General features: G+C 47.9%; 1 protein-coding gene across 4 annotated transcripts in view; it reads right to left on the bottom strand.

The window, feature by feature from the left end:
* The window catches only part of KHDRBS3 (KH RNA binding domain containing, signal transduction associated 3), a 154,608-nt gene extending 141,040 nt beyond the window's left edge, over positions 1-13,568 (bottom strand). For 2 of the 4 annotated variants that reach the window (XR_009053816.1, XM_057735717.1), the window contains exon 1: positions 13,392-13,562. Coding sequence is in view for 2 of the 4 variants with exons in the window: in XM_057735717.1 (XP_057591700.1) it covers positions 13,392-13,479 (88 nt within the window). In the remaining 2 variants the exon portion in view is untranslated. Of the gene's footprint in view, positions 1-13,391 lie in introns of all 4 variants that reach the window. The other 2 variants (XR_009053817.1, XM_057735718.1) reach the window with 2 other exon arrangements.
* Between the last annotated feature and the right edge of the window lie 2,612 nt (positions 13,569-16,180).

Genomic DNA, 16,180 nt, shown 5'->3' with positions numbered 1-16,180 from the left:
TACTTGATAAACATCTGATGCCTTCTCAATTCCTCTGTGGTTGATAGAATACTGACTCCCCAAAGATACCCACACCCTGATTTCCAGAACCAGAGAATGTTAAGTTGTAGGCAATGGAGAATGAGTGGTTGCAGAGAAAACTAAGTTTCCTGATCAGCTGACCTTAAAATGGGGAGATTATCCTGGATTATCCAGGCGAGCCCAATATAATCACAAAGGACCTACAGATGCATGAGAAAAGCAGGAGAAAGAGAACCACAGAGAAGGCAGTGTGAACAGATTTAGCCTGGTGTTGCTGGCCTTGAAGATGGAGGAAAGGGCCAGAAGCCGGAGAATATGGGCAGCCTCTAGAAGATGGAAAAGTTAAGGAACGTGATTCTCCCCCGAGTCTCCAGAAAGGAACACAACAGTGTTGATACCCTGACTGTAGCCCAGTGAGACCCATTTCAAATGTGTGACCTCCAGAACTGTAAGATAATGAAGCCACCAAATGTGTGGCCATGTGTCCCAGCAGACATACAAAACTAACGCGCTTCTCTTGTCCAGTTTTTTAGTTTTAACGTAAGTAGGTCTCAAAGCACATCTGAATCAGAAAACTGAAAAAAAGGAAAGAGCAGAGTATTTTCATTTTCTCTGTACAGATAGATGCACCTCATCTTAAAATGATGTCTCTTAAGAAAATTACTTCATACTAAATTACACTGAATGACTGAACTTAGTGCTTGATTCCTGGTTCCTGCCACAAAGAACTCAGAAGATATAAAAATATAAACTGACTTATTAACATTTTGGGTCAACAATATAAAATAATAATTAAGATACAACACACAGCACAGAAGGACCTAAGGTTCAAAAGAGCAGCCGTATCAAGTGGAGTCTTTATTATTAAAAACTAAGCAAGACAGTGCGTATTTCCCTTGGGAGTCTGCTAGCTTCAAGCACACGGTATGTCAAGTTTCAAGGCAAAATTTATGGTTTAAAACCTATACTAAATATTGCAATTTTGTTTAACTAGAAGAAATACTGTTGTCTTTATGAATATGTGGTAACTAACGGTAGTGGCCAATATTTTCTCTCCAAATAAGGAACCCAACTCAAGGTGCTTAGAAAAGCTTATTATTGATATGCTCAAACAGAAGGCAAAATTATACTGGAAAAGGGTTTTTTCAAAAGGTTGAGTAGGAACTGACAACTTTAAAAGGAAACTTGAAATATGAACCAACCCTTCACTAATTCCTACTTAAGGTCTGAAGGCAAAGGAACTGAAAAACAAAACGTCATTGACACACCCAAATCTCTTGAAGATACTAAGGATCTGTGCTGTCCCCTCCAAAGCCTATAACAGCATCACCAGTGGGAAAGAACTGAGGCTCTAGTGGATGTTCCCAAACACCCACCTGGGAGAAAGCACTGAAAGACGGAGCCTCCAGGGTGTAGGACAAAGCTAAAAAGCTATCCTCTGTAAAGGGGGCCTTTTCTGGGCTTTTCTCCTGGAACTCCCCTTTTTTGGCACACTTAACCACATAGCTACTGTAGTAAGAAAACCCTACAGTTCTACCTATCTTGGCTGAGGCTTCTGCCGCCCACGGAGGAGCCCAGACGAGAACAAGGTGAGCCAAAGAGGGAGGCGGCACAAAGCAGACAACCTCATCTGCTCCTACCCTGAGCCCTAAGTGAAAGGTACAGGGGATGAAACAATCTGCTGCAGTTTATGCGTCAAAGGTCTGTGGCCAAAGCTCTTTAATTATGTATAAAGTGCACATCTGCCTGGGAGGCTGTCTGGTTACCCTGCCTAAACCCCCAGGGAACCCCGACGCCTGGGTGGGCCCTTGTCAGCCAGCTGGAACTCACACTCAGCAGGGAATCTGGACCCACCACCACCTGCTCCTGCAGCAACACTAACCAAAAATAATCACAAAGAGAGCAGCAATTTCAACTTGTATTTGCTGGTGAGAATTGGAAGCCGCAAAGCACATCCTTTAAATTTCAAGTCTACTGGGTAAGTGTAAACCAGCTCAAAGTCAATCAGGGAGACATGTGGTCAAGAGCCATTCAGCTCTGCAGACAAACAAGCCTCTGACACACCGACTCCCCCACATTTCCTGAGACTCCTCCAAATTCCTATGACTCAGGATTCAAGAAGCCTACAGAGACCCTGCTTGGCTTAGGTAACTCTGATAGTGATAAATTTTAAGATTTCCACTTGAAAAGAAATAGATCATGCACACAAAAAAAGCTTTTAAAATAAACATTTTTAAGTGTAATTTACACTGATGGAATCACATGCCCTTTATGAAGTTTGTCACCTTAAGTAAGAAAACGGGACTTCCCTGGCAGTCCAGTGTGAAGACTCGCGCTCCCAATGTAGGGGGCCAGGCTTCAATCCCCAGTCGAGGAGCTAAGATCCCACATGCCACACAGCACGGCCAAAGCAATTACTTTTTTAAAAAGGTAAAAGAAGGAAACACTGGAGGTGTCTTCTTCTTTGCCCAAGCCTTCTAGGCTGACGTGGCCATAAGGATTCCTTCCTCCACCCTTTCCTCCGCTGGTTCTGTGCACCCGCCCTCTTCCTGGGGGCTCTCATCTTCAGCTGTGGCTTCAAATCTGAGGCGATGCGTTTTCAGTGAAAGCGGACGTCTAGAGATACCACACGTAACTCTGCACTCACACAGTTCAAACACTTCTCAACCTGCACTGTTCAGCATTCCACATGACCTTTCTAAAATGCACGGCTGACCGTGACATTCTCCTGTACCGCATCCTTCAGCTGTGCTCCAGAGCCTTAAAATGCACCCCTTCACCTCAGCCCTGCGGAGGCCCCGCACGCTCTAGTCCTGGCCCGCCCCTCCGTGGCTCCGTTTCTTAATACAGCCCTGCTTTTACCTTATACTCCAGACAGACCGGTAGAAAGTGTTTTCACATATGTCAGTCACTCAGCAAACACTGCGTGCCTACCATGCATCAGGCACGGTTCTGGGCACTGGAGATCCAGCAGGGAAGAGAGGCCTCAGAAGCCTCAAGTCTGGTTACACACAGTCTCGGGGTTTGTCACTGAAACCGCACAGCAAGTCTGGGTCGTAGGTAGTCTCATGCCTTGTTTCAACAAACTAAAGCAGTGGGGTTTAGAGAGGTGAAGGTATGTGCCCAGATCCAGAAACTCTTCAGCAGCCCGGGGAGACTCCCCACAGGCCTGACTGAGTCCCACACTGCCAGGGAGCACACGCCTGCCCCACCTGCCTGAGGAATGGAGGGTCTCCCCTCAAAATCAGGAGTCAGAAACTCAAGAAAAGCAGAACACCCTTTTTCAGTTTTCCCTCACCAAAGTGTCCTGAGATAATGAATCCACTGCCCTAATGCGCAGGAGAGACTGAGACCAGCAGACCATTCATTCTACAGACATTTCCAGAGCACCGACCATCCCCCAGGCACTGTGCTCAGCACTACAGAAGGAATCGAAGCTAAGCAGGCAGATTTCCTGTCTGTGAGGAACTGGGATTCTTGTGGGAGAAATAACTCCCAACAAATCACTGTAATCTAGAGTGTGATCAAAGCAAGCATGGCTGAAAAGAGGACGGGCTGTACTGGGAGGAGGAAAATGTAAATAATCAGTGAATCCAGACAAGTGGGTATACAGGGGGTTCTTAGCACTATTCTTTTAACCCTGCTATAAGTTTAAAGTCGATTCCAAATAAAAATTTTAATGCCAGGGAAAAAATGGGAGGGGGAGAAAAAGGAGAAGACAGATAAAAAACTACAACACACTATGACAAGCAGGAATGTGAAGATGTTATGGAAACATGGGAGACGGAAATTAATAACCTGGAGGAGTCAGAAAAGTTATCTGTCCCTGCCCAAGTCCTCCCCACCCCACCCCTGCCCCCACCTGCAATGATGTCTGCATCCAGCTAATCCTCGCTGAAAAAGCCCCCTCCAGAAAGCCTGTCTTGGTCCTGGGATGAGACAGGTCGTTCTCCGAGCCCCTAAAACCTCTATGCCTTCTTCTACCACAGTGCTTAACACACTCTTAAAATTGTTCCCCCTACATATGTTTATCTCCCCCACTGGATTACAAATTCCTTGATAAAAAAAATGATGGTGATGATGACAAGAGGAGGAGGGGGAGGAGAAGGAGGAGGGGGAGGAGGATGGCTGCAGCAGCAACTACGCTGCACCCATGACACGTCAGGCATGACTCTAAACAGCTCTTCACACATATCTCATTTAAAAGTCACAAAAACTCCAGAGGATTTATTCATTTTTTTATCCCCATTTCTCCATCACAGAAACTGAGGCTGAGAGGGGTTCATGTATCCAAAGTTACAACACAGAGAAGTGGCAGAGCTGAGACGTGAACTCGGGTCTATCTGATTTTAAATTGTGTCCTTAACCACTCGCCTGAATCTATAGTTAGCTGTGGCTTGCACGTATGAAGCAAACAAAAGGTGAGAGGGATTTTTCTGAGCATTTCACTTCCGTTTGTGTTTGCTGAGCACACCCAACCAGAGAGCAAGGGACAAGGGTGGCACATGATGGCAGGAGAAAGCCAGATAGAAAAAAACAACATAAAAGGAACAGAAACATAAATGCATAATTACCTCACACTGGACATAACAATACATTCTATATGTTAAAAATTTTAGTAAAATTAAACAAACACAAAATCACCCTAGTGACATGGGCAGATAAATGAACACAGGCTCAGAGAAGTAACTGGCCCATAACAAACAGTTCAATTTAGCACTGCAGATACTCAACAAATATTAAGTAAAAGAAAGGAGTGAAAGAAACCTCCATATACATTTCTGAATTCCTATGGACTCGATCTAGTACTCAGCTCTGCTAAAATTACTAAAAGCAGAATCAAAAGCTCTGTCCGAAGTCCCACATGGTTTTGTACCTGGTACTGATCAAGCCGCCTGGCCCGCTCAAGTCAGCAGACAAGGGAAGGCAAGAGGAAGCAGCAATTTCCACACCAGCTGACAAAAGCTCTGGTTACAACAGCTCACTTCCTTACACAAATCAAAGAATTTGACTTACCTACTCCAATGCAAATAACTGTCAGGACTATAATTCTCCTCAACAAAATAAACAGATTACGGTGGCCAGTAGCCATAAGTCAGACTATCCTAACCCTCTCCTTAAAAACTTTCAAGTCAACGCTTCTGAAATATTTTTTCTTTAGGGCACAGTAAACCCTACACTGTAAGTCATCTGCATGACCTTGAACAAGTTATATCTCCCCCTAACCTCCAATTCTTTGTCTGTAGAATGAGAGCAACAAAACTTCCCAAGGCGCTCACCAGATTACAGAAGGTAACATGTGACAAAGAACCTTGCAGCAGTGCCAGGCACACCTTAGGCAGAAAACAAAAACAGGTCATGATTTTTTGCAAATGCTGGCTACAGAGCATGCCTCTTACAATATCAGAAATATGAAAGATTAATATCAGTGCGTGAATATCAAAAGCAATGCAAGCTTGTTGACGGATCAAGGCTAACCCTGGTTCAGGAGAAGCTCCCTGTGTGGATGAAGAAGGTGACCTGGCTACGTGGACCGCCATCTAGTGGAAGAAGAGCAGAGCACATGTGGCGTAAGTAACTGCAGTAGATCGAGAGCAAGGAAAAATAAGGAGGGTGAGAACTGTCCCTTCTCCTCTCCGTTACAATTTCCCCATGGGAGCCTGAACCAACAGTGACCCCACGTGTAAGAGTCACATCAAAAAGGGTGCTCTCACACACTCACACGCTTTATCATACCAAGGAAGAACATCGATAATATGCCAGGAACACCTTTTAAAGTCCTTAAAATAGTAGCAGGGGCTGATTGGTGAAAAATTATGGAAATGTAAAAAATTATGGAAATTTACAGCTTACCAATTGGGAGTAGGATACCTTGCACTTGTGGAGAGAGGCTGCTGCTGAGTGTCCAGACATGTTTTAAGATGTGCAGTCATAACTCTGTTTACGGAAGCCTCATTTGTTAATGGAAGCTTCAGGTGCTGCATCTTGAATAGCATAATAAAAATCAGTCAGAGCTGCTGCTAATTTTGTACATGATATTAATGCAAGAGGCTTCCTAAAGAATGAGTTTCCCCTTCAGTATTTCCAGGACTGGAAAACTAAAATCATTCTAATAACATAAAATTACCCTGAGGAATGAAACTGCATGATTTATGTATTAAGTTATTATCATATACTTTATGTCTGGAAAGTGTTGCCAATACGCACACACCTTTCTCAGGCAATTCTGTGAAACAAGCAGGTGATGTTTGTTTAGCACCTATTATGTGTCCGACACTGTACTTACCTCACGTCTAAAACCACCACCCCACAAAGCAGGTATAAGGTCTCCAACTTTACGAATGAGAAACTAAGGCTCCGAGAAGTTAAGTAACTGGTACAGGGCTACAGACTAGAAAGTCATTGCCTCCCATAATCACGTGGCTCTTTTAGCAGCTCTTCCCTTGTGAAGTATCGCCGTTTCCCATGGAAATACATCCGCCAGACTTTCTATGCTGCCCGAGGTCACACATCTCCACTACCACGTGGTCGCCCCACTATCTGCCCCTCTGTATAGTGGCCCTGCTCACAGATCACCAGTCCAATGCCAGGCAGTTCATTTTAAGAGCTACATGACAGAGATCTTCCCAGGGAAATCAACATGAAAACCCAGCCACAACCAAAGCTTCTGCCTCTGCCCCGAGCTCACAGGTAAGCTGTGGGGTACGGTGCCCTGGAGGTGGGCAGATAAAGCTCTGAATCCTGGCTGACCACTTGCCAGCTGTCTGACCTCAGGCAAATTATTCAACCTTCCTGTCCTCAGTTTTCTCACCTACAAAATAAATTAAAATGATTTACTCTTTTAAGACTGTTAGAAGAATTAAATGAAATAATGTACATAAAGCATCTAACCCAGAAAAGGTTCTTAATAAACAACTGCAATCAAGTATATTCAAACATACCCCCCCCTTCAGAGGGCCAAAACCATTATCTGTGGGAATATGTTCTTGGCACTTTTTTTTTCCTTTTATGAGCCTATTTTTAGAAGATGGAGAATTTTTAAACATACCATAAACTGACTATAAATCTCTGATATCATACCAACTGTCTGTGACAGAGTATTAAAATACAGAGAGCTCTGTGACTCTAAGACATTCCTTCAAGAGAGACAGAGCTTTATCAAGAATTGACTTACTAATTTTCAATACAGAAAGTTTTCCTATTTTCTCCTTGACTACTGAAACATACATAATTAAAAATCTTTACCTTGAATGCTCACTGGAGGCTGAAAAGTACTGCTGAGAACACAGGAAAAAAGGGAGCTTGCCTTTTTGGTAAAACACAGGAACCTCTTTTAAAAATTCATCACCACAAATGGAAATTCCTAGCTGGCTTCTACTATAATGAAACTCTTATCTTACAACAAACAACAATGTTGGGTTCTGTCCTTTTGTCTCTTTTCTTAAAGTATCCTATCAAAACACTGCAGACTTGATTTAAAAGTTCAGCCTGACTACTTACAGCTGTGCACCTAGCCTGGACAAGTTACTTTACACTTTTGAGCCTCGGATGCCTCATTTGAAAAAACAAAGAAGGCAGGCAGGGGATAAAACCACCTAACTTGCAAGGCCCCGTGGGGATGAGAGCTAATGCCTAGGAAGCACGTGGCGCAGAGGCCCTCACTTTGGCAGCTTTTATTATAATCATTATGCCAATGCTGAGGAACACTCCACTTCTAGTTTTTGATAAAACATAAAAACCATTCTATCTCCACTCAGGGGGAATGATGACAACAAGAAAAGGGTCCTGTGACATCCAAGGTGCTGCTTGGCATTCCATCTGTGACCCCAACTGCTCCTCCAGCTCGGGGTGTCTGTCTGGCATTTGAGATTGAAGATTAACTCCTTCAGGTAAAAAGGCTTATTCGGCAAGTGACAGGGCCTCCAAATTTCTGGTTTAATCTCGTCATAAGAAATCTCATTAGGAGTTTAGGGAAGGAGAGCTAATTGTATTAGAGTGCACTGGCTAATAATTCCTCAAGAAAGAATAAAAGTAAATAAGCATCTGATTCAAAGCAGATCTGATAACACCTTCTCATTACCTCCTGAGAAGGACCCCTACTGTTCCACCACGTGTAGAGAGCCCTGGGATGTTCTTCTGCTTGTTTAACACTGCATTTCACTTAGAACCTCCTTTCACTTCTGTCCGCACAGCTGTTGGTGACTTTCTCCTATCCCCACTCAGGGGCTCTAAAGTGGTAGAGAGCAAAGCCCTTAATGACTGCCAAACTCCAAATATACTTTCTAACTCTTCTACCTTTATGAGAATTAAGACACAACACTGAAACGAAGATTGGAGCTTGCGAAGGATATGTACCAAGAATTACAACGAGGGGCTAAAGACACAAAGACATGTTAAGACCAAACCTTGCCTCCCAGGCAGCCCCCACTCTCCCAGGGAAGACAAAGAGATCCAAACAACAGTGTGATGACTATCATCCCTTCAGAGATGTAGGCACCAGCTTCTTTGGGATCAGAAAACAGCACTCTAACCCTCTTGGGGGAAGGGAAGTGGTCAGAGGAGATACCTACAGCAGAAATTTGAAGGCTAAAGAATAACAACGGATACTATATAACCCATCTTTCAATTCCAGCACAGGCTAGAGAGAAAAGAACAAACTGCACAGAAGAGGCGAGAGTCTGAATCCCCTTCTGTCATTAACCACACCATCACAGTTTGACCCTTTATACGTCCAAGGGTCAGCATGATATAGTAAAGAACAATGGGCTTGGAGAACAAAGCTTGAACCTCCACTCGGACATTTTATAAGTATGTCACTCTGGGTTAGTCACTTTGCTGTTGGAGTCTCGGTTTCTACAAGTGAAATATTAGGCTAATAGCCTCTACATTTCTAGGCTGTTCCCAGTATTGAAATTACAGACATGATCAGGCACAGAGAAATACTTCAAAAATGTTCCTAGACCAAGAGTTAAATCTAAACCATCTCATCACTAAGTATTTCAAAAGCATAGCTAAAGGCTAATAAGACATTCCTTAGGAAAGCAGAGGGCATCTATAAACTTAAAGCTCACTCTCAGTCTAACACAGAAAGAACAGACGTTCCTCAAGAGCAGAGACTGTTTTTCCCTCTCTACTTCCAGGACCAGCACAAATGCCCTGCGTGGTGGGTTCTCAATAAACCTGCTAAGGTCCAGATACCAAAACACTGTAACTGACAATCACTGGATCCCTTTGAATCAAAACACACTATAAAAAATTCAGAAATGGCTTATCTAAAAATGTGAGTCACCGCATCCATTTTCTTACAAAAAACGAAACCTGATAACCCTGAGAAAAACTATTAAAAACTAAATAACCACATCTTTCTCTGGATGAAGCAGAGAATCACACACTATGGCATGAAGGCACCACAGCTAAATATAACTCTGCAATTTTCATTCTCATTCTTCTCTCTTACTTTACACGCCTGACAACACATAAGCAATCAAAAGAATTTCCAAAAAGGATCCCCCAAAATGAAACTCTTAGGTCATCGTGTTTTGTTGAACAAAGAGAAGCACGTAAGGAAAACAATGATCCTTCATTAATACATGTTTACCCCTCACACATATCCTGAGTAATGCTAAGAATCCTATCATTAGAGAAATTTATGTAATATGAAAAACACTTATTTTGAAATACCAAAAAAGAAATTTATCTGGACACGAATGGACCCCCATAATCTGGAATCCTTTGCTCCACTTCCTCTTATAACCAACTACTAAATATAACTTGGCAGTGAACCAGCCACCAATCCATATATTATATCAGATAATTAAAAATACAGGGTTATGTAATCTTATTTAATGGTTACTTGGCTTGGACTGAAAAACATCCAAAGCAATACGAGAGAACTGGATTAAATTATAATGCGTAAGACACTTCTGAAGATGTTTTTTAGTAAGAGTCAGCACATCGCCTACTAGCAAATATAATATAAAACATGGAATGCTACTTTCATCTCCAATTAACCTCCTTGGCAAGAAACCGCAATGTCAACTCACTCTATAGGCAATGGCGGGGAGGGATGGATCAAAAAAAGTCTATTTTATTTGATTAGGTTTTAACATCAAATAAACATTACCCATTACTATTGGCAGAGAAGCCAAAGCATTCAATATTTGAGGGGTGGCGGGAAGGAAAATCAGTTATCCTGAGAAAACAGAAATAAAAGTCAGGAACTAATGTCCACTACGAAACACAACCCCAAAAAAAGCATAAAAGCTGACCTGTGTTAGCATGGAAGCATACATCTTGATGTGATCCCAGCTCAAGTTCTTACTTAAGGATTATTAGGGAAAAAAGTAACTCAGCTAGGAAGTTGATCAATGTTTACAAATGCTGAATTTTTAAAAATAGACCACACCTCACTTACCAGCTGTTTCATTATCATAGTGTGTTGATTACTACAGTCACATGTTGGTCCCAAGAGGACTTTAATTCAAAAATGCCTCTTGACCTGAGCACTAAAATCCTATAGGATAAATCTAAGATGAATGTTTGTTTCTTCAAAGACCACTAGACAAGTACAGAAACAAACTTTTTTAGGAAATCAACAGGAAGTCGACAGGAAACAAGCATATTAGTTACATGGATTTCTGCAGGGAAACTAGCATGTGTGAAGTATCTCCGTGGCTCTTTGGGGAGGCATCAGTCTGGGGAACCATGGCCTTATGAGACCGAACACCTGAGTTCAGATTAACCTATCTCAGTTACCTACGAGCTCCCTCCCCTGAAAAATGGAGACATCAAAGTCCACCTCACTAGTGCGTGTGAGAACACAAGTAAAGAGCATGTGTCTGAAAGAGCCTTGGAAACTTCAGAACACGATGCAAATAAAGGTACTGTTAGCATCTGGAGATGTTCACCATCAAATCCGTCTATTACACGCCACTCCATAAGCAAAGAGAGGCATGCACTGCTGACCCAACAGCAATGTACAAGTTAGTGCCCGAATTCCTGTTCCAGTACAGAGATTCAGAATAACATCTCAAAAAAACAGATGCCCTCTTTAGAGGCAAATAGTCAAAAATACAGCTAAAAAGAATAAAAATGTTCTCGACAGCCAATCACAAGATGATTATCAGATTTAAAATCAAAGCTTCCTAACAACCAACTCAGATTTAAGACACTATGTTTTAGAAATGCACTTGTAATTTTGGAGTTACATAACAGAGCATAATTAATATTTTAAATGATAGGGCTGTGCATTCCAGATACCAGCCTATGATTTAAGGGGAAAACATTTTGGTCTGAAGTCATCTAAATTAACAGTAACAGGAGCACCTGAGCAGCCGCTCTTCCTTCACATAACTGTTCAATATGAGAAATGTACTTCTTACAAGAATTACATTTTTGATGGAAAAGTAAGGTAATCAGGTTTAATGTCTTAAAAAAAAAAAAAAAACACTAAATGGCAACCTTGTCCAAGAACTGTTTCAAATACCTGGAGGCAATTACCACAGGTAAAAGCACAGAAACCGAAAGAATTTTGAATGTATTAGCAGAATGAATGTACTACAGCAACCTGGCATAGAAAAAATAATTCTGACTTTTAAAATGAAATAACTTATTGTACTTTTGTTTAACTGTTCCCTTAATTGAATACAACCTAACTTTGATTCAGCTTCTTTATTAAGAAAAATGCACTCACTCTACAACCTAGAATATTTCTAAGGCCAGTGATCTCACATAATGTACAAAGAAATTTCTTTCACAGAGATGACAGCCCAGCAGGCAACAAAAGATATATGTAAATCACAAAGAGCAAGGAGTACAAACCTAACTGTAGAACTGTTCAAAAGAGCATGGCAATAAAACTTAAAATTCTCTTTCTTTAATGCACGCTCATTACTTTTTCACAAGCCCATTTTATTAAAGAAATAAAAATAAGCCTACAATTGAAATGGGAAAGCTCTGTGAACCAATCTCTGTTCAACAAATCAAATATCAAGCTTAAATTCTTGGAGACAGTGAGTGTCTCCACCACCACCCTCAGTCGACAACACACACACCCTACTCGGAAGAACTGGTTGCAATAGGCAAATACCGGAGGTCGCTGTTTCAAGATATAGACATCTATATACAAGTAGAATATGTCTGCCTCATCTTTCACTCCCAACAATAAAAGAGCCGGGGCCAGCATGAAGAACAGCAGACCCGCCTGAGTCGGGAACCACAAGACTGTCAAGGCACAGTGATCCATGCAAAAGGTAACAGATCTGACCAGATAATGTTTCTGCCATCAGCCAGAGAAAAAGCAGACCACTGGCTCCCAGACCCAGCTGTATCTGAAACACGTATTCCAGATCCAGGAGGGATAAAGGACTGCTCCCGGGGAAGGCAGGCTTAAATTACCGTCCATCCCAGAAGATTACTCAGGAAGCCGGAGGAGGAACAAGCCAGGGAACCCTGTCCTGGGCCGGCACGCCTCCACACGCCCCTGCACCCCCTGTCCTGTACTTCCCAGGGCTGCTCACACCCTGAGCCGGCCAGAGTCTTGCTACAATGGCACAGGCAGCAGAGAGTCCGCAGCCGGGGTTCTGAACCCCGAGCCAGCCCCAGTGAGGATGACCCACCCAGAGCCTCCCGAAGAGAGGACAGGCAAGCCGAGAAAGCGGCTCCTGCGTGGGCCTCTTCTCCCCTGATGACCCTCCAGGGCCAGCCTGCAAGGCTTGGCATGAGCGGCCCGCCCCAAGGGAGGGCGGCTAGAGCCTGGACGGGGGAGAAAGACGGATGGGAGCGGAAACCGGGCTCTGCCACCGGGACTGCTGGCCCTGCTCCTCCAAAGTGCTTGGGGGTCTGACCCCAAACCTCCTCCGAAGGTCCTCAAACTTCACCAACAACCCAGGCACCTGCTCCCTTCACCTTTTCTGCATCCTATCCCCTCAGATCCTTCCATTTTCCTCCGGCTCTTTCTCCAGTTCCTCAGACACACCAAACGCGCCAGTTCCCCGAGCGCCCCCGCCCCACGCTCGCCTCCACCGAGATCCTTCCACCCCCCGCCCCGACGAGGCCCCCAGACGTTCGCCGTCCCCCACCCAGGAGTTTCCCTCGGGTGCCCTCGAGTCCCCAAAGTCCCATCCGAACGCCCCAGCCTCCTGCCTTCCCGAGTCTCCCCAGGGCGCACACGCACCTCGGCTCTCCCCAGGCGTCCCGTGTTATCTCGGGTTCCCCCCCGGCCCCGGGCGCCCCCAGACGGCGCGCTGGGTGCCCGCCCGCCGCCCCGCGGTCGAGGCCGGCCGCCCCCGCCCTTCTCCCCGGCCCGCCGCTTCCGGGTCCCCAACGGCCGCCAGGTAACGGCCGGCCGGGCGGCCGGCGCGCGCCCTCACCGCGGTTCACAAGCCGCAGGGCGTGCGTGAAGGAGGGGTCCAGGGAGTCCTTCTCCGCCATCAGCTCCGGCAGGTACTTCTCCTCCATGCTCGCCGGCCGCCCGGGCCCGGGGCGCGCGCGCGAGGCGGGCGGGCCGCCGCGGCGGCCCCGCAACCCCCGACCCCGCCCGCGCCCCAGCGGCGCGGGACCCGGGCCGGACGCCGCGGCCGGGGCGCCGCGAAGCCAAGCCGGGCGGTCGGCCCGGCGGCGGTGGCGGCGGCGGCGGCGGCGGCGCGGGGCGGGAACCGGCCGTGCGGCCCCGGTCCCCAGGGGGCGGCCGCCGCCTCCCGGACGCGGCCCCCGCGTTCCCGCCACGGGCCGGCTAGGTTAGGCGGGCCCTCCGGCCGGGCCGGCGGCGCGCTCCGTGAGCCTGAGGCCGTCCCGGGCGAGCCCCGCCAGCCGGCGCCGGCGCCGCGCTCAGCCTGGACCAGCACGCCGCGCGCCGCCCCGCGCCCTCGGAGCCGCCTCGCCGAGCGCCCGGCCCCGCCCCGCCCGCCGCGCCTGCGCGCTGCGCCCCGCGCCCTCCGCCCGCGGCGGCGCGCCGCCTAGTGGGGGCGCTCCCGGCCCGGCGCCGCCCGCCCGCACGCCCGCCTGTCCGGCTCTCGCCCACGGCCCGGGGGGCGCGCGCGCGCGCGCGCGGGGACCCTCACCCCCACCCCCACCCCGCCACGGCCCGGGCGCCGAGACCCGGACACGGAGGCCCGGAGCGGCGGAGCGCCCGCCCAAGGTCGCGCAGCGAGCGCCGCCGGGAGGAGGGCCGCGCGCTCGGGCCCCGGGGCGGGTCGGAGGCCCCGCGGGGAGGCAGACGCGGAGCGGCGCCCCGGCTCGCCGCGGCGGGGCGGGCCGCCCTGCCCTTCCTGCTCCCGGGGGGACTTCCCGGACTTATCCCGCTCGGCCGTCGCCTCCTAGCTGTTTGGACGCGACGCGGGCGCGCCGCCCTCCCGCGAGCCTCCCGCGAGCCTCCCGCGCTCGGTGCCAGCCCCCGAGACCCTCGGGGCCGAGGTCGGTGACGTCCCCCGGACGCACGTGGGGCTGATGTCCTCGGCTCATACACGCCCCCCCCCCCGCGACAGCTCCCCCATCAGGCCGTTTCCACACGTCCCGTCGAGTCGGTGTCCCCCATCAGGCCAAAGACTCCGAGCCTGTCCTGCCTTCGCCGCACCAAACCCCCACCTCAAGTCCCGGCCGCAGTCACTGTCCCTGGGCAGCCTCCCGGGACTTCCCCAGCGAAGCTGGTTACCGCCCTGTGTCCCACCAGCGCTGGCCAAGCCTCGCTCACGCAGAGCTGTCATTTTATCTTCATCAGACCACGATCGTCTCGGGGACAGGGCTAGGGTTTTGTTTTGTGGGCAAGGGTACCCAGCATCTAGCACGCTAGGACAGGTGTATCGTCTCCAGAAATGTGTGATGAAGGAGTAAGCCATGTAGGCACACCACTCTGAAATTCCTCTGGGGGTGAATCCTCCTCCCAGTCCCCCAGGCAACCGTCTTTACTTGTGATGCACGTAGAGGCAGCTCTACATCCAAAGACACTGGGAGCTCTTAGCTGCCCTAAGTCCCAGCCTGGTACCAACTTCCCTTATTCTCAAACTCCACCCCTAGACAGACCTGGCTCCAGGTGAGGTGCCATTTCTAAGCCCCCAATAAGAATTTTCTTCCTGTCTCTCTTTGGGCTAAACTTGCAAGAGGCAGTCAGATGAGACAGTTAAATGTGTGGCCTCTGGGACCAGAGAGCCTGCACGTAGAACCATGGCTCTGCTGCTCACTACCTGTGTATCTTGGGCAAGTTACTTCACCTCACTATGCCTGTTTCCTCATCTGTAAAGTGGAAATAATAGAACCGATTTCCTAAGAGAATTGTGAGGATTAAGCATATCAATGCTTAATGAAATTCCCCAAACAGTCTCCAGCACATAGCCAATGCTTGGCTGATCTTTGTTGAGCTTTTCCCCCCATGCGGCTGCTCTCTGGGTCTTCTGAACCTCTCCTTCCCTTCAACTGTAGCTCCCCGGGGCAGTTGCATCGCCCCAGCAGACTGAGTGAAGGACCTGCGACCACACACCTCTGTTTCTGGCCAGGGGCCCAGAATGCAGCTGGGCAGACACCCTGCAGTTCCAGCTCCTCAGTGAACCACTGTGCACCCTCAGCCAAATAAACCCATCTGAGCTTTGGAGTCCACCTCTCCAAAACCCGGCTCATGCCAGAATCCTGGAGGGCAGTCGGAAGGATTCGAGGGGAAATGTTTTCTCCTTTAACACCAGAATGGAATGCACAGGCTTCCATGCCTGCATCACAGGACTTACATTCTAGGGTGTGAGTCCCTGGCAGCCACTTTTCAAGGGAGGAAGGGAGAAGGAGAGCGTCTGGGACCCATAAGGGGGAGCAGCCCCAGGAGAGGAATATGGGGAGCAGATGCTCAGCTGCTCCCCTCACCACCTGATCTAAGACCCTCCTTTCTATTCAGATCTCCTGCCCCAGTGACAGTCCAGCCCTGGAGTAATTGCTGTTTTTATTAAGCATTTACTATGTGCCAGGTGGGATGTCAGAGGCTTTGCACCCACTATTGCACCCACAGTGTTCTCGCAACACCCTGTAGGGAAGATACTGTTTATCAGCACTTACAAATGAGGAAACCGAGGCTCAGAGCAGTTTAATACCTTGCTTAAGTGCCACCGCTGTCAGTGAGGGATCCCAGGCCCACGGGACTCCAAAGTCTTCTCTCCCTCCCTTCCCTGTCCTGCCCTCCCAG

This window comes from Hippopotamus amphibius, chromosome 5 (genome assembly GCF_030028045.1).
Source record: "Hippopotamus amphibius kiboko isolate mHipAmp2 chromosome 5, mHipAmp2.hap2, whole genome shotgun sequence".
NCBI classification, from domain to species: domain Eukaryota; kingdom Metazoa; phylum Chordata; class Mammalia; order Artiodactyla; family Hippopotamidae; genus Hippopotamus; species Hippopotamus amphibius.
The sequence above is the reverse complement of the archived record's forward strand: the minus strand, read 5'-3'. Positions and strand labels throughout refer to the sequence as shown.